This window comes from Onthophagus taurus, chromosome 10 (assembly GCF_036711975.1).
Source record: "Onthophagus taurus isolate NC chromosome 10, IU_Otau_3.0, whole genome shotgun sequence".
NCBI classification, from domain to species: domain Eukaryota; kingdom Metazoa; phylum Arthropoda; class Insecta; order Coleoptera; family Scarabaeidae; genus Onthophagus; species Onthophagus taurus.
Window position 1 is genome coordinate 2,377,699 of NC_091975.1, and position 23,125 is coordinate 2,400,823.

At 35.2% G+C, this 23,125-nt stretch overlaps 3 protein-coding genes across 9 annotated transcripts in view; 2 read left to right on the top strand and 1 right to left on the bottom strand.

Annotated features, from left to right (window-relative positions):
• The window catches only part of LOC111428552 (SAM and SH3 domain-containing protein 1-like), a 78,265-nt gene extending 66,304 nt beyond the window's left edge, over nucleotides 1-11,961 (top strand). For 3 of the 6 annotated variants that reach the window (XM_071199319.1, XM_023064119.2, XM_023064122.2), the window contains 10 exons: nucleotides 1,171-1,313; nucleotides 6,514-6,687; nucleotides 6,902-6,958; nucleotides 8,728-8,797; nucleotides 8,848-9,181; nucleotides 9,235-9,520; nucleotides 9,571-9,748; nucleotides 9,801-9,955; nucleotides 10,211-10,568; nucleotides 10,622-11,961. In XM_071199319.1, coding sequence (XP_071055420.1) covers nucleotides 1,171-1,313; nucleotides 6,514-6,687; nucleotides 6,902-6,958; nucleotides 8,728-8,797; nucleotides 8,848-9,181; nucleotides 9,235-9,520; nucleotides 9,571-9,748; nucleotides 9,801-9,955; nucleotides 10,211-10,568; nucleotides 10,622-11,307 — 2,441 coding nt within the window. In that variant the 3' untranslated portion in view covers nucleotides 11,308-11,961. Of the gene's footprint in view, nucleotides 1-1,170; nucleotides 1,314-6,513; nucleotides 6,688-6,901; nucleotides 6,959-8,727; nucleotides 8,798-8,847; nucleotides 9,182-9,234; nucleotides 9,521-9,570; nucleotides 9,749-9,800; nucleotides 9,956-10,024; nucleotides 10,065-10,210; nucleotides 10,569-10,621 lie in introns of those variants that run through there. The other 3 variants (XM_071199320.1, XM_023064121.2, XM_071199321.1) reach the window with 2 other exon arrangements.
• Nucleotides 11,962-12,403: 442 nt separating this feature from the next.
• LOC111428149 (E3 ubiquitin-protein ligase RNF19A-like) lies at nucleotides 12,404-23,089 on the bottom strand. Of its 2 annotated transcripts, none has more exons than XM_023063558.2 (8): nucleotides 22,869-23,089; nucleotides 18,873-19,109; nucleotides 18,654-18,760; nucleotides 18,405-18,600; nucleotides 17,781-18,086; nucleotides 17,435-17,716; nucleotides 16,441-16,538; nucleotides 12,404-13,994 (listed from the first exon to the last, which is right to left on the bottom strand). In XM_023063558.2, exons 2-8 carry the CDS (start codon nucleotides 19,039-19,041, stop codon nucleotides 13,140-13,142), a joined length of 2,013 nt encoding a protein of 670 aa, XP_022919326.2. In that variant the 5' UTR covers nucleotides 19,042-19,109; nucleotides 22,869-23,089; the 3' UTR covers nucleotides 12,404-13,139. The 2 variants fall into 2 exon arrangements, with proteins under 2 accessions (XP_022919326.2, XP_022919327.2); XM_023063559.2 differs by lacking the exon at nucleotides 22,869-23,089 and adding an exon at nucleotides 21,448-21,615.
• LOC111428150 (uncharacterized) lies at nucleotides 14,300-15,936 on the top strand. The gene is made up of 2 exons (XM_023063560.2): nucleotides 14,300-14,790; nucleotides 14,839-15,936. The coding sequence occupies exons 1-2, from the start codon at nucleotides 14,449-14,451 to the stop codon at nucleotides 15,760-15,762; spliced, it is 1,266 nt and encodes a 421-aa protein (XP_022919328.2). The 5' UTR covers nucleotides 14,300-14,448; the 3' UTR covers nucleotides 15,763-15,936.
• Nucleotides 23,090-23,125: the final 36 nt, after the last annotated feature.

The window sequence follows — 23,125 nt, forward strand, 5'->3', positions numbered from 1 at the left end:
AGTTTATCGAATGAGCACTTTTATTTTGTGATAATCATCGAAATGACGTTTATACAAATGTAAAGTGGGTTAAAACGCAATTAACGCGACTGTGGTAATTAATCAATCGCGAGTAAATTATTCATTTATTGTCGATAATTCGGCGGGGCGAGGTACAATTTGCTTTATAAATAATAACTCGTCCGTAATGGAAACCGCGCTCGGTCATCGCCACCGCCCATTCTCCGGGATAAAACGACCGCGTAGGGGGAAAACTTTAAAATTAACAGCGTGTTTAAACTTGAACGCGGTCGGAATTGCTTGCGAGCAAGCCGGGTTCGATTAATTGTCGATGAAAAACTTGGAAAATTAAAACTTTCCTTTAATTACGACTTCCGCGATTTATCACTTCATAGGCGGACGTGGTGCCGTCGGTTGGGGACTGCCGGTTTTTAATTACTTGGCAATTAACAGGTCCGAACTCGTTAAACTAAGTTTTAATAAAGCCCAAACTCCTCCCAGCTACCACCTTCTTTCGATACCAAACCCCAAGGACTGTTTTTGAACCGATATCATCTTTTATAAACAAGATTTAATTCATAATTTTTAGATTTTTTTAAACTATCAAAAAAAAATTATAATATTATGTATTACAATTAAATTTAATTTCTAAAACATTTACTCCAAATGAAATAGAATTAGCAAAGCAATAAAAGAGGAGGAATAAACACAATGTTCCGCACGTGTTATCTCCCTAGAGATAATATAATTATAGTGATATTGGATTTTCCGGGAATTGTTATTACGATTATTATTAGTACTATTCCCAATTTCATTCACTTTCCCCTCATTAATAAGATGATAATAAAAAATGTTACAATTAATGTAGTTAAATGACAGAAAAGTTTGTGTAGTTGTTAAAAGTTTTTGAGGTTAAACGACTACAAAACTTACGAACTAGCGAGTAAACGGGGTCATTCTCGCAGCTTTAATTTCCCGATTTTCGAGACGCAACGCGATATATTCCGAGGTTAGAGTGCCCTCGGGGGCGCGCCGAAAAAATGTTAATGCGTCGATTCCGAGGCGACGCCCGTAATAACCGTGAAATACCAACCTTTTTATTCTAAACAACCCCGCCTCGCTTATCTCTTCTAAAACGATTTAATAAAATAATTCTTTCTCAACTTCCAGACCAGAACTACACCAATACAAACAAGAAAAAGACTACGTTTTCAAGATTCCTACGGGGATTGAAGACGTCCCATCGCAAGGAGAAACATGGCACGAGTAGTCCAAGGCACGGTAGGGCAGCCACCAGGGGCGTACCCCAAAGGGTAAGTTTACCCCCCTAAGTCTTCTAGATCTCTCCCCTTTCTCTCGCGGGGATCGGAAACACGTGTGCGGACGCCCGGGTGCTGTTTAATCAGCGCCCCTGGAGGGTCCAACGTGTACCCGTTAAATTGCCCCGTGTTCGCCTAACTACCCTCAAAGCTTGTACGACAAAACGATAGGTGGCAACACCATTCCTAAGTAAAACTAAAAACACATTTTTTTTTTAATTTTGAGAATGTTGAGCAATCTATACTCTGTTTTTAAACCAGGAGGAGTATTTTAAATTTGTCACCAGATTGACCTTGCATGTGATTGGTTGAATGCGAGGAAGGTTCACACACAGGCAATTTTGAATTTGAAGGTTAGGTAATTGATAATTCGACAGTTTCGTGTCATTATTGTATATTTTGTGTTCTTAAACCCTTTTTTATTATATTTTGAAATAAATACACTCATAACTTCAATGTTAATTTGTATGTATAGTGTTGACGATAACAAACGAAAATAAATACAATAATAAGTAAATAAATAAATAATTATTAATTTAAATTTACCGCCAAAATATCTAGTGATATTTTCTGGTGATTTTTCCCAGTGTAAATCTGACTTTCGCATTTACTGATCCTGGTTTAAAAACAGAGTATAGTTCTAGTGCAAGTGTTAGTTCTAGTTTTAATTGTTATTCAGCGCTAAGTTGTATATTTTTAAGTTTCGGGTTTAGCCTTGTGTCTTCAGACGCTGAATGTTAGGTAAGGTTAGTTTTGTTTACAAACATTAATTATACCATGAAGTATTCTTTGGCAATTAGTAATGGCAATTATAGCGTGAAGTCTTCCTTTGTAATATCAATTATAGCGTGAAGGAATGTTCGGTAAGGTTAGTTTTGTTTACAAACATTAATTATACCATAAAGTTTTCTTTGGCAATTAGTAATGGCAATTATAGCGTGAAGTTTTCTTTTGTAATGTCAATTATAGCGTGAAGGAATGTTCGGTAAGGTTAGTTTTGTTTACAAACATTAATTATACCATGAAGTATTCTTTGGCAATTTGTAATGGCAATTATAGCATGAAGTTTTCTTTTGTAATGTCAATTATAGCGTGAAGGAATGTTAGGTAAGGTTAGTTTTGTTTATAAACATTAATTATACCATGAAGTTTTCTTTGGCAATTAGTAATGGCAATTATAGCGTGAAGTTTTCTTTTGTAATGTCAATTGTAGCGTGAAGGAATGTTAGGTAAGGTTAGTTTTGTTTACAAACATTAATTATACCTTGAAGTTTTCTTTGGCAATTATACTCTGTTTTTAAACCAGGAGGAGTAAATATACCGCCAAAATATCTAGTGATATTTTCTGGTGATTTTTCCTAGTGTAAATCTGACTTTCGCGTTTACTCCTCCTGGTTTAAAAACAGAGTATAATCAAATCAAGTCTAGAAGGTTAAGAATAAAGGCGTTACCACGCGATCATCGGGGAATATTCTTGCGCGGGCGCGCAATTAACAGCAATGGGGCTTACGCGCTCTGTTGGGGCTCCGCTCAGAAAATTAGTAATTTAGTTTCCGTCGGTACCCGTCTAACGAAGCTCTAGCTGCTACGATATCGTCGACCTCTCCACCACGTAGTATTGTAGGGTGAACTAAATCGAATTATTCCCAAGACGCGAAGATGTGTGGGATGAATACAAATTTTCCAGTGATCATTGATCGTTTCTTTTTCTGTAGTTTCTAAAAAATCAATAAAATTAATTATATATTAAACAAAACTTCTTATCCTAACTTATTACTCAATAATGTAAATTCAATAATTACACTAACTATTTAGAGGGGATTGATGTTGGCACAAAGTATCTTAATCACAACAAGAACTGAGTACAATTCTAAAAATATTCCAGGATTTTCAGAGAATTCATATCGAATTTTAAGGTCACCTATGTATATCCAAGGTTATTGAAGCATTTTCAAGGAATTATAACATATATTTAAGGTTTTCCAAAGAATTTTTAATGATACCATGTCAACTGTCTTCTTTCTAAAGAATATTTAGAAATTTCTAAGAATTTTAAGCATTTTACAAATTTATTCGGGTATTTTCAATATCTAGGAAAAACCATGTAAGTTTTCCAAGTATATCTCAGGATTACTTAGAATATCAAGTTATCTAATGATTTTTAGGGACTAGTAAAGAATTTTCAAAGAGTCCCGAGTTTTCTACTAAACATGGTAGGGGTCAGTATTATTTAGAAATGTTTTACGTAAGGTCAGTTTTTTTACCTGGATGTCATTGACCCTGGTAACTGGGTAAGGTTATGGACAGAAATGTATTGTATGTTCCTGTCATAAAAACTTGCTGAATTTCTCGTTTTTATGACACTGCACTCACTCCAATCATATACGTTTGAAGAAAGTCACTGAAACGCAGAAAATAGAAATTAATGTAAATAAAAATATTTCATTTCCTAAGAGATGTTATAAATCCTAAAAAGGGTTTATAAAGATCATAAAAGAAAACTTTTTAAAAACGAAACGATTCCACCTACAACGTTACTTTTCGTGTTGGAGTCGGTGTTGCATTTACTTATCCCGACGGACTCTAACCATGAGAGCTAACGACACCTTATCCGGGGTTCAAAGCGAGGTTACGTCCCTGCTTACCCGTTTTTGGAGCTCTCCAGGAAAAAGGCATCGCCTCGGTTGGATGCAAATTTTCCGGCGAAACTGGCGCCATTTCAAATAATTTACCAGCGGCGGCCGTAAGCGCGGGGTTGCGCCCCCGCAATAAACAGTAATGCGGCCGTTTCGGTTCGGGCGGCCGCCACCGACGCCACCACCGCGCACTTTGACGAAGTTTGCATATGTAAATGGGGCTTCGCGAGGGACGAGTCCCGAGAAGGGGGTCTGAAATGATGCCGAAACGCGTACCACGTCGCGTGGAAAACGCGGAAACGAACGGCACCAATTAAGCCGGCAATTGTATTTCGAGCAGTTTTCGCCGCCTTCCTCCTTTGATAATTCCATTGTGGCTATGGAACCATCCTCCCCTCGAGGAGATGGCCGCCGGCTCATCCGGAGATCACACCAACTTCCGGCCCGTCCGGAAGTTCGGAATGTAATTAAATTAATTGATTCGAGTACTTTAGTTGGTACATTTTAGACTACGACTCCGAGGTTCTCTCACACAGAGAACTTCGCCAATGGCATATTGTTCGGTTGACGCCATCAGCGCAAACTACACGGTCTTAATTGTCTCTAAAGGGAGAGGGGAAAATCTCATTTCAAATCACATCTTCTTTATTCAGCCATATTCATTTAGTAGTTAACAAAGAAGATTTTAGCCAAGTTAATTTAATTTATACTAAAATTAAATCTGAAAATATATATATTAGAGTAAACAAAGTTAAATTGTGCTAGAATCCGATTAATAAGTGTTATTAGCAGAATAAATTCAAAATTCTCGGATTATACGCCCGAATTAATGCTTTAGCTAGGAATGTTTTCATTTTTCGGTAATCCGCGCGCGAATTTCCGGCCCGAAGATCCCTTTCATGCTCGAAATTCAAAGCGAATACCGCACCTGCGCCATCCAATCGACTCCCAAAACGCGACTAAAACAACGTACGTCGCGACTTTTAATATATGCTGCCGGTTTTCGGGGTGCACCGCGAGGCATCTCATTATGTCCCGTGTCTTTCTGGCGCGCGCGATTTTTTTGTCAAAGAAATTGCTGAATTTTAATTATGAGGCGACGCCAACCGCTTCGGGTTGAAAAAATGCGGGGTGGGTGAAACCGTCGCGTCGTCAGACGCGAGCAGAAGTGGGCAAAAAACTGCTGCAGACGGCATAAAAAATGAACAAAGGTATCTTTGCTTTAATCTTTGTATGTCCCGCACGGGAAGCAAGTGTTTTTTAACAGGACCGTATCTTCATATCTTTCCAAAATTGCCAAAATCATAATAGAAGTAATCGCCGTTTGAATACAGTTTATTTCTAAATTTCGATATATTTAATTAATTAATTAAGTATATCCACCTTTACAGCACTACCTATCTACAAACAAACAATAAGAAAAGTGGGGTTTAAAGAAAAACTGTGAATCCGTGCCTGTATTTGAGCCTTTTGTGTCGTAGCGAGCGTTTACGGGTCTCCTTTCACTATTATCTGCGCTAGACGGTCCTTGCATTAGTCTCGTGTCTCAATTAGTGTGTACTGGGTAAGCCGAGTGGAAAAAAAGGAGCCTGCGTTAAAAATTCAGACGTTGAAAGTTGTGATGATGCAAAGTTGAAATGCGTGAATTTTGATTTGCCTCTAGTACCCCATATGATGTTTTCGAAAGCTTCGATGCATACAACTACAAAATTTCGCATCAACCTCTCATGCTGCGTATAGATATACACGTTCTCGTTGAATATATATCATCGTAATTTAATAATGCGACCCGAATACGAACATGAATCCTCATTAGCACGGGTCTATTATCTCCGAATAAAGTCTGTCGTGATTATCGGATCATTTCGCAAAATTTATTAATAAAATAATTCAATTGATGAAAACTATATATATAAATCAAATGAAAATAACTTAATAATTTCTATTATTTGACTTTTGAAACTCATTATTTCGTATTTATTTCCAATATTTACACAAAAAACACATCTCTCTGTCCGTTCATTTTTTATTTGACCCATCAATACCAAGTCAAATATTCATTTCCATTCGAAAAATAAAACGAGATGGAAGTGTCGACTGTGTAAATTTTGAATTTTTCGGGTAATTAACAATGCACGCCTAGGTTCATTTAGCGTTTGGGTTTCGTTTTTGCATAAATATTAATTAACAGGGGTATTTTTTATTTTATCTCAATAAAAATCGATCACATCCATGTGAATGTCACGGTCTCTCCCATTGTTTTAAAATGCGACGTCTCGAGAGCACCTACTCATTGGCCTCTCGTCCATCTTTCCCTTTCACATACGCCGCTCCCTTTTCTTTTTGCATTCGCAGAACCTTCAATACGTAGGGTGAGAGGTGACTCATCCTCCGACAATTCCGACCAATTTCCTAGTCTCGAATGCATCAGAACACGTACGAAGGGAAAGAGATGCACCCACGCATACCAATTCGAAACGAACTTCGAATTTCAAAATTCGAATTTAAATTCGTTTACTTTTATTAACACTATTTGATGATTCTTCATTTATTTTTAGGTTGATACGCCCGATAGTGTACTGCAAAGCGGTTTAGGTCTAAACGATTTCGGCCAACACGCCGTGTTAAGATCAATGGTGGATCCTAGAGACTACGACAGGTTGCGACACCTGCAAATGAATGGAGCGACGGCGAACACGTTCGAAGAGACAATCTACAAGGTATTTGAACGTGTATGTGTTACTTTTGTGTTGTATTTTTTTCTTTCCCATATGCACGTCCCGCGCTTATCTCGTCGTTTACGCGCTTTCGCACTGCGAATGGATAAATGGACGTCGCTTTTACTGCTGCTTTTATTGCGTTACCCCGCACGCCACATTCTCCTCTTCTCTTCAACGGCGCCGTTTCGGACTTTATATTTATTATTCGATCGTTTGTATGTTACAGCTCAAACTGCAGGACGCTCTGCGACAGAGAGAGAAATTCACGAAGGAACACGAAGAGGTAAGAGCAACAAAGAGAATTTTACATTAAGTAAGATTAGGGAATGCTTTGTGAGGCTATAGTCTCAACTACAGTGTGGCTATAGTATAAGCGGATATCTTAGTGAAATATGTACGGTTTATGTCGCATAAGTACAGATAACCGCAAAAGTTACTTCTACAACTTTTATGCATATTTACTAACCTTTCTTATCAATCTAGATTGAAAAATCTCACTAGATACAAAAGAAATTTGACTCATTTTGGTTGGCTGCGATCGTTATCAAAATTATGATTCAAGGTTTGTGAGCCATCTCAAGTAAATTGTGTCTCATCTGGCACCAGATATAGAATAAATTTAGAAAGCATTTGTTCAATGTTCCACACATCTTGATATTAGGAATCACTAAATGTGATAACGCTCGATCATGGCAAAGATAATTCATTACAACATTCTGCTGTTACTCGTTCGCAGTTAATACGTCTTTGATATTCAAGCCACCATATCAGTATACGCAGCTAGAATATAAATAAACGAACATTAATACTAAACAGGACGTGTGCCAAATCTAACCATAACCTGAATAATGCAACTTGCCCGATATGGCAAGATATAGATTTGTATCAGGAAAACTTTATGAAACATCCTTATTTCCTCTCTAACACCATAATAAGAGAAGTATGGTAATCTGATATCTTTTTTGTACTTCCTCTGACTGAAAAGAAATTTATCCATTGCTATCATCGCCATAGTTTTCTTTTGCCTATTCATTCCAATACACCTAAAACAAAGTGAAAATAGATGAAACAAATAGTTTGATTTACTTATTTTGTATATTGTTTCTTCCAAATCACCAACAACCTCTTTGTTTGCATATTTCATTTCAGTTCAACTAAAAAATAAAACATATTTATTAAAACTTAAAGCGTGTTTATCTTTAACGATGTGAATAGTTAGAGAATGTGATGTAAATATAGTCTAATAGTTGTTATTCATGTGGCCGTTTTGAGTAAAACGTCGGAATATAACAGAAAATAAACGCGCATTGTAGCCTCTAATAATTATAATAAAATTTTACTGTTGCGCACCAACAACCCTTAATCTCAATGGGCTCGCAGCGACGAACAGCTGGCGAAACAGGCTCGAGGTTAATAAAATTTTACTACGATCCGAACGTATAAAATAGAATTACACCCGATATTATGTCTCCGTATTTAGTTGACAACGAACGGGGAACGTCGCTAATTCTTTTGTTGTTTTCACGCCTTTGATTAGCACCGTCTCGTCGTAGAGAACGTACTCCCCATACGCCCAACGTAATTTCACACCGGAGTCTCGTATAAATTATCTTGCGCGTAGTAATTTGCATAAATTGTATTTCCATTCGATTATCGTTGTAACGATCTCTCACCGTCAAAGGAACGTACTCACTGTTAAAGTACTGAAGACACGTTTACCACTCAACCCGCCGAAAAAAGATCGCCCATACGTATTTATGACCGCGTTTGTCGCCAGAGGGTTCCGTCCGCGGGGAACGAACGCGTAATTTTTACGCCCGAGATGTAAAAGATGCATATCATATTTTATGGACGGTAAAGTGCCTCGTACCGAAATGGCGCTCCAGCTCCCTTGTAACGCTTTAGGCCCTACGAAAACGCCCTTTATTGCAAATTGAGAGCTTACTTTAAAAGTAGGGAAACTGTATACTTCTTCCCCGAAAAGTTTTCGAAATTATTTCTTTCTGTCAGTAAAAACTTCATGAGAATATAATTTCGTTTCATTAATTTTAGATCCTCAGGGATATTAAACAGGGTCTTCTGCAGTTGGGCAAAGAAGGAGTTAGAGGTCCACTTTCTGGAGGTAAATTAAACTAAAAAATAAATAATTTTAATAAATAAATGAATTTTTAGATGATACATATATGTATGATGAAGACGCGAGGATGTTAGCTCCAGGATCGCATGATAGAGGTCATTGGTATGATGAGCCACCTTATGAAAGTGACCCAGAAGATTTTCTTATGGGAAGTAGCCCAGGACCAACGGCAACTATTCAAAACGGGCGGGTTTGTTTCACTTTGAATTTGCGCCAAGAACCTAGAGGAGAAGGAGTAATATCTTTGAGGAGTGCTGGTGATATTTCCTTACCAAGAGACGTCCCCACCGTGCCAATAGCGAGAGGAACACCGCGAAGAGGGCTTATTTTACCTCAAGCTGGATTTCCACCAACAATCATTCCTTTAAGGTATTTTTTTGTTTAAATTTTTTTATTAAGATTAATTTTGTTGTTTGTTAAAGGTCTTCCAGGGATAGGGAAAGTGGGGATTACGCAACTTCTGATGTGCAAAGTGTTAGTTCGAGGTTATCCACTTTATCAGTTGATACAAGCAGATCAGAACAACAAGAAACATCTCAGATGGTCTCTCCGCAGTATTATAGCCAATTGGAGGGGAAGATGAGATATTTTAGAAAAACCGGGGGATATACAAGAAGTGAAGATGGATTATCGCCGAGTCAAAGCTCCGATTACGAGGATCAAGATGAATTTAATAATTGTAGTCAACAAATTGCAACGGTTCATATGGTAAGTAATTAAATAATTACTATTATAGATAAGTATTAATTTAATTGTAGTCTGGTGATGGAAGATCTGCGGGTGTTTCAACACTAGCAGGAAAAGTTCGTGGGCTTCGAGAAGACGTCCAAAGAAAAATTTCGAGATTAAAAAGCGAAAATGCTGAGCAACGTTCAGATCAAGCTTTTCCATGTTCGGCAAGTTCCGTTGAAAGTCTTCCAAGTGGATCTGGTTCAAGTAAGATTAATCATTTTTTTTATTATCATTTCATTGTTTTAAAATTTTTTAGGTACTCAAGCTTTGGTGAGAGCTGGAAGTAATCATAGCTCAATATCCGCAGAAGAAACCGATCCAAGCCCCACGGAACTTCAAATAATTGGTAGGGCTCGGGCCCTCGTCGATTACACGCCAAGTCCGTACGATAAAGAAGCCCTAAAATTCAAGGTAAATTCTTGAACATCTTATATCATCTAACGAAGAATAGCCAGCTATAGTTTGAGTTGCTTGTTGCAGTTTTACTGGAAATAACGACTCAAAACGTAAAGTTAACAAGGTAAAACCGTTTTCGCACCGCACACACTCGCTATAATTTCTTCCATATAGTATGATTTATTTTGTTTGCCTTGCTAGCTTTAACGTGTCGGGTCGATTATCGTGACCTCGATGCTCGCGAAAATGTAACACTGCTCTCGGTTTTAGAAAGGCGATTTGATAGATATAGTGTCGATGAACGCGAGCGGACAATGGAAGGGCGTTTGTCATGGCAAAAAGGGCACCTTAAAGTTCATCAATGTCGAGCTACTCTCCGATCGGACCAAACCAAGAAAAGACAACGTTAAATGGCATCTTAATATCAAAAGTAAACCGGCTTCGGTTGAAGATCTTCTTCAAAAAATTAATTTACAAGAACACATCTCCGTATTTGTACTTAATGGGTATGAAGATTTGGAACTTTTTAAGGAAATCGAACCTTCCGATTTAGATTATCTTGGGATTGTTAATACTGAACATAGGGTTAAAATTCTCACTGCTGTTCAATTACTACACGATTTAGATTGTGAGTATATATAATTAAAAATATTTATTATTTATATATATAATTGTTTTTAGCTGGTAGTGAAGGTGATATCGCTGGTTCAAGCAGTGAAGGAGACGAACATAATCGTATTTTAATGTTAGAATCTGGAGGTCATTATTCCCCATTCGGTAGAAGACAATTCCCCAGGGATTCTGGTTGTTATGACGGTTCCTTAAAAGGAGTTCAACACGTCTCCCCGCAAGGAGAATCCGACGAAAATAACACAACAACTCCCTTTTGCGATGCGACAAACAATTTAGACGCGGTTGTCGAGCAATGCAATAACGAGATTATGGCTCGAGTGCGACAAGCCCAAAAGAATGTTCTCAATTTGAAAGAGGAATTTCACCCAAACATCCCAGTTACAACAAACGAAAAACCATCACAAAAGAAAACTAAAGACTCGTATGTGAGCGTTCATGGACAAACGACGCTCACAGATCCGTGTAGAAGGAATGTAATTACAAGGGTTAGCGTGCGAAAAAATCTCGAAGAGGAAACGGATAAATTAACAAGTGTCAAGTATGTAGTTGGATCAGGATTGGAAGATTCAAGCTCGGCGATTATTTTAGGGAGAGGTGGATGTTTTAGTGAGAAATCAAGCGATTCTGGAGTGAGTAGTAGCTCATTGTCTTCTGCTAATGTTAAGGAACAACGAACAACATCGCAAACGGTGGGCGAAACTTGTGCCAAAACAACGTCTGCAACTGCCAATTAAAAAACAACTAAAATTTAATAAAATGAAATAAATTTAATAAAATCAACTAAAACCAACTAAAACTAATTAAATAAGAAAGATGCACCTAATCCGTTTACGATAATAATAGTTTTTAAGTAATTAAATAATAATAAAACTAAGCAATACGACTTCGAAATATTGTTAAACGTGATAACCTGTGTAATATACTTGTAAAATTTTTGTTAAAACAATTTCTTCGGATAACGTTTGAAGGAATAATTCGAGAAGTGAGATAAAATACATAAAATGATAGACGAAAAGAGAATGAAATGTTTTTAAAACATGGGGTCGGTTAACGATTTTCTATATCTCTGTTGTAGCTATTGGATGGTTTGTAAATAGTAGGGGAGATCCAAGGAGAAGCGATTTTTTGTATATTCTGTAAATACGTATTTATTTCTACAGGCAACTAGTCTCAGTTAGCTCTAATTTGTACATAAGAAAAGAAAACGGCTTATATCGACTTTAGGGTACGATAGAATTTTTTTATTATTGACTGGAAATCAATGTGTACTAAAAACTTCTTGCTATAGGCATATCACCTATTTTACATGTTACATGTAACTGGAAATGTGTCATACATGTCAGTCAATAAATTTAGGATGATTTATTAAATAAAATAAATCAAATTTGTTTTATTTTCATTATTTACTACACTATTAATCCTTAAATAGTTGCAAACCCAGCTTAATTTTAAGATATTTATTAGCTCACCATAAAACTTTGACATATGCTTGACATAAACTTTAGTGTTATAATTTCGTAAATAATTGAAATAGGACACATGTTCATTAACATTTTTTTTTGTAATTGGATTAGCTATGATATGTCAAAGTTTGATGGTGAGCTAATAAATAACCTGTATATCTTAAAGGACTTTTGACATCTATTGCAACAACGAAAGTAAACATTATTATTAAAGTAGCGAACCAATACAACAAAAATTTGTAAATTTGGTTTGGAACTTGTCTAAAAATTGAGAATTGAAAATGTGTTGTATAATAAAATTACGCCTCGATCATAATTCATCTTAAACAATATTGAGATGGTTTTGGATAAGAAAGAAATTCAAAAATAAATGGAATAAACTCCTTTATTATTTTTCTTACCTTTTGCGTACATACAGCAAATGGAAAAAAGTAAAGTATGGAAAAGATTCCTAAGAAGAACCAAAAAATACAAACTCAAATAACCTCTCTTTTTATAATTTTTTTTATACAAGATATCTTTCACCCGGACGCAAAAGAACTAGCTAAATTAGCCCTTTTCTTTTCAGTTCTCCATTTAGTTTGAATACATTATTAATAAAAAAAACAAAAACATTAATAAGCAAAAATCGGACGAGAAATATACAAAAAAAACAAATCGAAAAGGAAACGATGAAAGAAAAAGGATTAAGAAAATCGAAACTGTCCTTAAAGCTTCTTAAATTTTCTTTGGATGGAAATGGATATGTACATTTTATTTTGAACTTAAACAACGAAAACGCCAAAACATATACATAATAAAAAAATATTCCTCCCAATTTTTTCTATGATTAATTTTTATTATTTTTTTTTTTTGAAGAATATGTTAGTAATATTATTACATACTTATAGAACCTATTATTAAACGAAGAAATCCGACGAGGAGGGCCTACAAAATCGTGGAAGAAGATAAGTAAAGATCAGAAGATAATAATCACCTTTAAAATAAAATATTTTTTTTATAAACTCTCAAAATAAATAAATGTCGTGTCTACTCGCTCAGTCTTTTTTCGACGAAAACAAAAAACCGAGAAAAGAAAAAAATATCCGAAATCCTCCGGGTAACTATAACTTGGACGTGTCTATGTTGTAACTAGTGGAACACGAGGGCGATTTTGGGCGATCCAAAGTTTCGTTGGACACCTCTATAATAACTCGATCCTCGAAACTTTTCGGCTTATTTTCCGCTAAGAAAAATTGGCTACGAAGCGCGGCCATCGACGTTTTCCTCGGTTTATCTTCTGGCATGTCCAAGAAAATGCTATCGTTACTAATAGTATCTTTTTCGCTACGATTCCAAGATTTTCCACATTTTCGATAACTACAACTACTACTTATACTAGCTTTTTCAACGCTACTTCCTTCCGCAGTATAACCAGCACTTAAATCCTCCAATCTTATTCGTTCAGAAATACAATCTTCGCCAATAACACAACTACACGAATCGCTACCTTTATAATTCAACATCGAACCAGCCAAAGCTCTCGTTGAAGCTCCTCCATCATCAGCTAAACTCACATTCACCGATTTATCAGATAAACTACTTATACTCAATCGTTGAGCAGAAGAAACTAAATCCGCTTGAACTTCGAGTTTATGCGCAGCAGTTGGAACCCCAACACTTCCAGCTAAAGCAACGGTACTTGCTGATTCCCGATCGGCGTCTCGTAGCATTTGGCTACCGCTAACTAAACTTGCTTCGCCAATTGAAGGATTAGCAACGCGTTGACTAACTGCATCCATCGATGCGGTGTCTACGTTTCTTGGTGTGGTTATATCGACGTCATCGAGAATTCCTGAGGCTCCCCCGCAACCTCCTGACCTGCATAAAGATACAGGGACAACCCCGTAAACGTAGAATAATAAGATTGGAACTCCTATACCGACTGCTAAACCAGCTAATATTGGTGAAATTAATACCTAAAAAAAATAAAATATATTATTTTTAGAAAATTAAAACTATTAATTAATTAATTAATTTAATTACAGTTGTATAACTTAAATTGAGCCATAAATCTTTATTGATATTTATTTCACATCCTCATTTTGAATCATTAATCCCCCTACATACTCATAAACATCCTTTCTCCTTCCCTACCCCAACAAACAAATAATAAAAGTATCTTCGCAGACTCTTTCAAAAGACGATACAATCAGCTGCTGCACTATCGATCGTTTAACGCGTCGCCGACGTACACCGAAACGCTACGAATCGCGACGACGTCCGGCGAATGATTCCTTCAGGACACGCCCTGGTCTCTCCAGAACCAGTCGAGTTGTCCTCGAGAAAACTTCGCGGCGACAATTTCACGAATTATGATTAAAGAAGGAAATAACGCGTGTTAATTGTGTGTTAACAAGTGTAAAAAAGGCAATGTCTGATAGCGAAGATGACAGTAGCAGCACTGCCGATTGGCCTGTTACTGAAGAGTGGTTGCAAGCGGTTCTTAAAAAACACCACGCGCATCTTCCAGATCCCGCAGCAATCACCGTTTTGGATTTTACCGTGAAACCAGGATGCGAAACTGGAGAGAGCGTTTTAAGTGACATTTTAGCGGTTGCCGTTAAATATAAATTACCGAAAAATCAAGTTGACGAAGATGAAGAAAATCATTCTCTTAGTTTTATCGTCAAACTTTTACCGCAAGATCCGTTCAGTCGATTTTTTGTAACAGAAGCACAATTTGATTTAAGAGAAATCAAATTTTATACTCAAGTAAGTTATTTTATTAAATAATTGTTCTTATTTTAATTCTCTTTCTAGGTCATTCCAGATTTAGAATCATTCAAATCCCAACATTTACCACCAGACGAAGACTTTCCATTGCCAATTCCGAAATGTTACTACGCCCATTACAGCCCAGGTTCAACCGAACCGGACGCAGTTCCTCCAGAATCCGTCCTCGTTTTAGAAAACATCAAACCGGACGGTTTCGTCAGCGTGGATTTCTCGCGTGGTTTAACTCACAAGCAAACGATAGCGGCAATCCAATCCATAGCAAAAATGCACTCTTTATCTTTATCATTCAAGATAAAAGAAGGTAAAGTGATCACGGAAAGGTACCCTTTTCTGTTCCAAACAACCAGAGCTTCGGATTCGTATCAACAATTAGTTGAGAGAGGACTCCCTCAATTAACAGAGTTTTTAGAGAAAAAACCCGAAATGGGGAGTATTTTAGAAGCGTTAAATTGTTTAAGATCAAACACGAAAGGTGTCATCGAAAATTTACTCAAACCAGAAGAACCAATGGCTTTGATAACTCACACCGATTTTTGGTGCAACAATTTAATGTTTAAAGAAATCGAAGAAACAACAACTTGTTGCATTTTAGATTGGCAAATGGTTACTTATAGCAGACCAACGAACGACGTAGCTCTTCTTTTAATTAGTTCAGTTCCCGCTGATTTACGAAGAGAATTCACGGACTCTTTATTAGACATTTATTGGGAAACTTTAACGAGAAGTTGCCAAAAATTAAATCTCAACATAGAAGAAGAATTAGGTTACGACAGAAACAAATTAGGTTCCGATTATAAACGATCTCAATTATTAGCCCTGTTACTTTGTATAGGATCCGTCGATGTCGCTTTAGGCGACTCAAACACCGAAGAACGATTATTGCAACTATTAAACGATTTAAACGAAGAAGGATTGCTCAAAATAAACGTCGCGCAAGAAGAAGCTTGATTGTGATAACGTAAGCCAAAGAAAAAAAATTAAAATGAAAGTGAATTAACCTGCTTGTAAAATTCGTTTCCGTGCCAATTATTAATTATTACAATTACCATTTATTATTAACCGAAAAAATGCGATTCATTGTCACATTGCGAGGTAACATAAATAAAGAAGTTGTAAGAATAAGATGAGTTATTTTATTTAAATTAGTAAAAAAAAAAATATTCGCTTTTGTGCGCATGCAGTGTAATAAAAAATCAATTATTCCCCCCAAACTTTCCCCCAGTTTAGTTTGAAACGTTCTCTCGAGCGTAATACTATGGGGAAAGATGAGAGGCTGCTCGTAGTAGTTGTAAAATCCGATCGATATGTGCAGCCAGCAACTACTGAGGGGATGGGGAAATCTCCCCAATGTAACCCCTCCCCTCGTTTTAATCCCCCAACGTAGCTCAACATGTATACAATGATTATACCACACCTCGCAAAAATTCATAGAGATGAGAATAAAAAAATAAATTAATATTTTAGTAATCCCTAACATATTTCTTTTATATCACATAAAATGTTACGAGATAATTAAAAAAAAAAATTATTGATACTTTATTAATCTTTTTTGAAACTTTTTAAATGGAAAGAAAATGTTGAAGTGACTCAATTTAGGAAGAAATTTTAATTTGGAAGAAAACTTACCGATGCAACAACACCTCCAACGATCGCCGCGTTTCTCTTATGCTTATTATCATTTTTGTATCTTCCGTACAATTTTCTTCCAACCCAAACTGGAATGCCTGAAAAAATAAAAAAGAATAATAATATCTATATAACTTGAATCTTAATATATTTAGAAATAAAACCCACAAATGTTTTGATCGATTTTGAAAGAGATACTGATTGATATAGGAAATATATATTATATTGTGAGTTTAGAAGTAATATTGATGAACCAGAAATGATGTAAAAGGTTCTACAAAATAATATGAAATGTTTGGGGTGATATTCAGGAGTCTCAGAGATGTTTGATATGATGTTAAGGGATGCCAAAGACAATATTGAGTATTTCTTTGATGTTAAGAGATATCTAGGTTGCTATTGAGATGTTCCAGACTCTGTTAAATATTGTCAGAGATCACATTTATTAAAAGATGTTCAGGAACAATCTTGAGAGATATCTGGGATGATATTGTAAAACGTCAGAGACGATCTTCAGAAATATCGGGGATAATAAAAGAAGGCGAGCTAAATATTGTCAGAAATCACATTGAAGTATTTAAGTATTCATGGACAAATGATACATACTACAAATATATTGGCGACGAGTTATTTCTAACAAGAATTGTGGGCCATAACTGAGCTATCTAGTGTAAAAGATGCATTGAGGATAGACATAAATGAGCATGATCATAGAGTCCTACAACACTCTTGCGGCCAAGACACATGGAAGACCCAAAATGACATGGAGGAACAATTAAAAAAGAAACAAACAAAATGTCAATTCTACAAATGAGAAGTATAGCAAGAGATCGTGGCCGATAGAGAGATGATTCATTGGGATCGCCATCATACCATTGATGATAACTCAATGATGAAATAGAAAGCTATAACATTAAAAAAAGCTCAGGAAAATATTGGATTGCATCAGGGATAATACATTGGGATAAAATTTATCAGTAATTATTTAATTTACCTATAATCATAGCAGGAACTGTAATTCCAGCAACTAAAGCAATTCCAACTGGAGCTCCAACAAGCGTCCCCAGTTGCCACAAGATTTTCTTCTTCCTCGACCATGGTTTCTTCCCCCAAAACGTACACCCAGAAGGACTCAAATAATGCAAATCGCTAATTTCCTTCATGCATAACCAACAAAATTCCGCCCCGCAAACCGCACACATCATATGATTACAAGAACCATCATCCATTTTAACAATAAGCACCTGGCAGCGTGGGCATGGTTTGATATCATCTCCTATAACAAAAATAGATTTATTAGATATATTTACGGATTAAAAAAATGTTTTGTTTTTTCTTACTGTATTGGGAATCTTGACTAAAAGTAATCGATGAAGATCGAACGTTTGGAGATCGTTGAGCTCTAGCAGCATCGCAAGTTTGATTCGGATGCCATTCGGCTTTGCAATGATAACAAAAGTACGAGTTGCAGCCTGGACGTTCGCATTTTAACTTCGGGCAACTAGCGCACTCGCTTGCTATCACCGCAAAACTACAATCAGGGGCGGGACACCACCTTGTATCTGGATCGACGGCGAGCACCCGACGTACCATGAAGTCTTCGTATTTCGCGAAGAGGGCTTCATCGTTTACTATAGTTCGAATTTCTAAAAAAATAATGCATTCAAAGAGGAATTAAAAATTAATAATGATTTGTTTTTGTCATTCAAGGGTATTGTATGCAAAAATATAAATCAAACTTGAATTCCTAATAAAAAAAAAACCGAGAACGATTAATAAAACACGAATCGAGAAATGCAAATTAAGACCCATTGTGCGCCTTTTGCATCCGTAATCACAAAACAGGGAACATAACAAACGATTATAAATTGAAATTACGTAAAAAACAAGACTTTGATTGGGGAAACATGTTTTTCTGTGCTAAAAATATCCGTTTTATTAGAAATTTTATTTTATTCCCTTACCATTCGGATGTAGACTCTCAGAACATTCCGGGCAAGTCATACAAACTCTGGACTCTGTTATTTGAACCCTAAGGTATTGCTGAAGGCAGGATATGCATGCTTTATGTCCACATTGTGTGACTTTGAAGAAATCAGTCGATGGGAGAACAACGAGACATAATGGACACTCAATACAGGAAGAACCACTTTCTCCATGCTAATAAATAAGATTTATATAAAGTTGAGTATTAATGTAAATTAAAAACTTACGGTATTCACTGAAGTTCTACTGTGTGCTTGATGAATTTCAGCTCGAAATTGCTTCCCACTGGATTCCCTTGAAGAACTTCCAGGTTTACCATCAATAACATCTTTATCTATAAAAAAATTAAAATATTAAAAATTAATTTTTTTTATGATTAAAAAAAATGAGAAAGTTCGATGAACTATTAAAGGATATCAAAGAATACAAATAGAGACTTAGATTACTTTGGGTTTTAGCGGTTTTCGAAGAACTCGACGAGCTCCGATGTTGTCTTCTTTGTCCCAATATGGGGCTGGCGTAGATGAGACGTCTCAAAGAGAACCTAGATGAGAACCCCTTCTTCCTTTGACTGGCCACACACGGTGCAACATCCGTTTCGATCGAATTTCTCATTTTCCGTTGTAATATTCTTTCTTCTTTTAACAGTTATTAACCATTATAGAAATTTATCTTTCTAAGACCTGAAAGTTGAATAAAAAATATACAATGAGTGAGTTGAAATAAAGGTTATTTATTATTGCGATAATGTCGTAACGCGCCCTTCAAAATAGTTTTAAGAAAGATAGACTTGTTTGTTTTCACGGATCAAATCAAAAAACAAGAAGAGCAAATATTATCTTAACCGCTTCTCGTCGGATAACCACTAAAATAACAATTACATGTGTCTGAAACGACCTCAGCAAAGATAGTTATGGAAATATAAATGTTGGAAAATAAAACACGACTATTGCGTGTTTAAAATAACCGTCACCTTGCGTTGAGTAACCGCATTTCGTGGGTGAAAGTGTTCCTATTTCTGTCTCTTTTTCGACTACTACAACAGTTTATTGTCAACCAAAAAGTTTAAAAGAGAGTACGTGAGTGTTAGAGAAAATAAAACGATTACATAAGGTTTCCAAAAACTTTCTACCTGTTATCCTAAAAATATAATCAATTCAATCCTTAATAATAAAATCATTACAAATTGAATCAATAATAAAAAAAGATTTTTTTATGTTGTTTATGAAATGTTAAAGTTTTTTATAGACTAGGTTGATAACATGTTTACTGTCAGAATTAAAATATAAACTTGACGAAATGAAAAACGCTGTCGTTAGTCAACACAAAAACAACGTTTTTATCCTATATTTATTATTTTGCAATTTATTACTTTAAAAAAATACTCAACAAAGTTAAAAGGTTTTTAGGAATATGAAACATTTTTAATTGTACTTTAAAATGTTTGAATGAATAATTATAATGCGCACAAATTTGAACAACTATCTACACCGTTGCCCGAATGTTTCTAGTGGTTTACTGTATTTAAATTTGCATCATCCAAATTAATTCTCAATTAACTCTTTAAAGCTTACAAACAATTTGAAATAACCTTGGATATCTGAATTTTATGTATCAATATCCTGGTAGGTATTTGTGTATTATTTTATGAAATTTATTCGTTCGTTAAGTAAATTTTGTATTTATGGTTTTAGTTTCTATCTTCAATCAAACTGTCTCGGGTGCTTTCTAATTGGAGTAGTTAAAATGCGTCCTGTACAATCAAAAACCACTTTCTACCTTGTTTTAAAATAAACCAACTTCATAAGTCGAAACGTGTAACAAACTAAATAATTCATTTCAATGAAAGTTGCGTTGATTTTCTTAAGAGAAAACTTAAAATAAAAGAAATGAATTGAATTTGTATGTTAATATCCTTTAGAAAAGATATTTTAATCGCGCCTAACGTAAAAAGTAATGTGCTACTTGTTATTGGTAAAACGACGCGATGAAAAAATCGTCACTTCTCCTAAATCCAGGCATAAAGTATGTACCAGCCGAAAAAAAAGCTTTTAGAGAGTAAATTTTCGTAGCAATAACTCCTACTTCACAACTAGCTCATTTTTCTTAGAACGCATGTAATCTGTGAATCAGATCCCAGATGTTGAAAGACTTCATCAGAACTTTTAACAAGAAAAGGAAAAATTCCAAGAAAAGTTGTTTCTGTGAACATAAAAAGACATAATCAACAACATAGAAACATTTTCGCGATATTAGTTCTCTTTAACAACTGTTATTGTTGAATTGTTAAACTAGAAAAATACAGTTCAACAATGAAAACTCGTTGTACTTGAGAAACAACATGTTTATGAAGTAGTTTCCATTATACAATTACAACGAGGAAATGAACAGTCCAAGGTATCCCAATTAGAAAGCTTGAGTCACCCCCAACCCCACTCACATCATCAAATCAAGATGGTAAGGGATTTCCAAAAGAGGAAATTTTTTGTTTGTCTCTGAAGTCAAAGTTAGCCAAAAATTTCCTAGTTAATTTTACCAAGATCATTGTTTGTTATTGCGACCCAAAAAAGTTTATTTTGCTTCCAAATCGCCCAGCAAAAAATATTGTTTAATTTCTTACAAAAGAAATCCTAGTGTCTCGTTTTTGTCATCGTGTCACCTTGTTTTCTTGAAAAACGAGTGTTGTGATTTTATTTTTAGAATTTACCACGAATTCGTCGTCCTCGGCCAACAACAAAAATGTACAGCCACTTTCTTTCCAAGTGGTAAAAACAAGAAAATCCAAGTAAAACCGAAAAGAATCGTGACGAATTCTTCGACGGTTTGCAACAATTTGTGCTTACGTAACAAGATTTTCCTTTTTGTTATAAACAAAGGCGCGCACTCACATGAAAAAGAACGACAAGGCCAAAGCAGCCTCATTATACAATTCCCCCTCATTTAAAACACAGAGAAAAAAATGTTTAATGTTATATTAATAAAAATCTTGTTCTAAACCACAAATAAAAAGAAAATAATTACCTTTAAAATAATAATCCGTGAATTAAGAGAAATCCTTAAAAAACATTTCACTTTATTAATTACAATTAATATTATAAAATCATTTTTAAAGAAAATAAATTTATTAAGATTTTTAACACGCGGAAAATCGTGTTGCGTACACGTGACGTTGACGGGCAAACTGTTTCTCGGTGTGTGCCGGCCAGTTAAAGTGAGCCACCGGTTAAAAATAGCCATTCACAGAACGACGATTGCAGCAGATTGGGAGGAGAACGTATCCACTCGTTTTAGGTACTAAAAATGATCGCCCGTTTGATATACAGGTGAAGGTAAATGGCCCAAAGTTCATCTTTTGATTACCAAAACAACGAAGATTCATTTAGGATAAATTTATTCATTTAAAGCAATACTTTAGAAATATGTGGTTTTATTAAAAAAAGTTGCTAAAACTCGGCTATTACTGATGTTATCGGAACCATGTCATCACGGATTTATATTGCAATTTATAGAATGTTATGAGTAATCGAAACCATGTGCGGTTATAATTATAAGTTATCGTGAATTTTATCTTATCGAAAAATACTGAGAAATTATTGGTAAAATTAGATAATAAAAAGTTTAATTGTTACATCTATAAACTATTCGTTCTCGTGAAATAGCTATAAATCATACAAATCATGACTTTTTCCACAAAAGTATTGCTAAAACCTACCTGCTTCTTCCTTTCTTGTATTTAAAAAGATATTGTCTCTGTTCTACACCTAAAAGTTAGGTAAATTTTTAGACAAAAAGAAAGAAGAAATGACAAATACTTTCAAGAATATACCCAATAATAAATAAATTTTTCATTTTATTCAAAGTTTTTCTTGTAAAATAGTGGTAAATCCTAAAAAAATTTAAAAAGAATTTTTCAATACATTCAATATTTCGTATATACCATAATATTATTAAGACGACAAAACAAGAACAGATAATCTCTAAAAATACCCAAACAAATCCAAGATAACCCAAAAATTCAAAAACATAACCTCATTAATACTTATCTTACAAAGATCTGTCAAAACATGACAGCTGATCATACCAACGTAAATAAAAACAAAATCAAAAAATTACTATTTTTTTTGTACGTAAAAAACTTACCTTCTAAACAAAGATATTTTAAGAGGATAAAAACTATTCATGGAAAATCCAATAAACACGATTTATCAGCACGGGTGTCACTCTACCATTAAATTAAATATTTACAGTTAAAACCAATACGTTTATTATCTTTCACAACATATGTGAACGCAAACAGGTTTTTCCGAAATCTAAATGAAATTGCGACGGGATCGTCACGTAAAACAACTTAAAAATGATCAAAACATCATTTAACTATCATTAGAATCAATTAAAACGCGATAATTAACTGGTTAAATCGTACTTGGAAACGAAAAACTTACCTTAGGTTAGATGGGGGTGAAACGACTTAATCCCAGGAAAAAACCCAAGCCACATTGGGGGTACAAGAAATTTTCGTACGCACTTACCACGTGAACGATTTACGAGAGAATAATAACACAAATGAAACGTTTTAAATGGGGTTTAAACAAGAAAATTAAATGAAAAATCGAACCGTGTTGCTATTTTTGACAACGGCGCGGCCATTTTAACAATCGCTCCATTTGTGTCGCCATCTGTTGTAGATTTCTCTTAGTTT

Bases quoted from the DNA above. Each gene is read 5' to 3' on its own strand.
- LOC111428149 (XM_023063558.2), bottom strand. From the start codon at position 19,041: ATGAGAAATTCGATCGAAACGGATGTTGCACCGTGTGTGGCCAGTCAA. The intron at 18,761-18,872 runs GTAATCTAAGTC...ATTTTTTTATAG, and splicing joins GAAAACCGCTAAAACCCAAA to ATAAAGATGTTATTGATGGT. The intron at 18,601-18,653 runs GTAAGTTTTTAA...CTTATTTATTAG, and splicing joins GTAGAACTTCAGTGAATACC to CATGGAGAAAGTGGTTCTTC.
- LOC111428150 (XM_023063560.2), top strand. From the start codon at position 14,449: ATGTCTGATAGCGAAGATGACAGTAGCAGCACTGCCGATTGGCCTGTT. The intron at 14,791-14,838 runs GTAAGTTATTTT...TTCTCTTTCTAG, and splicing joins AAATCAAATTTTATACTCAA to GTCATTCCAGATTTAGAATC.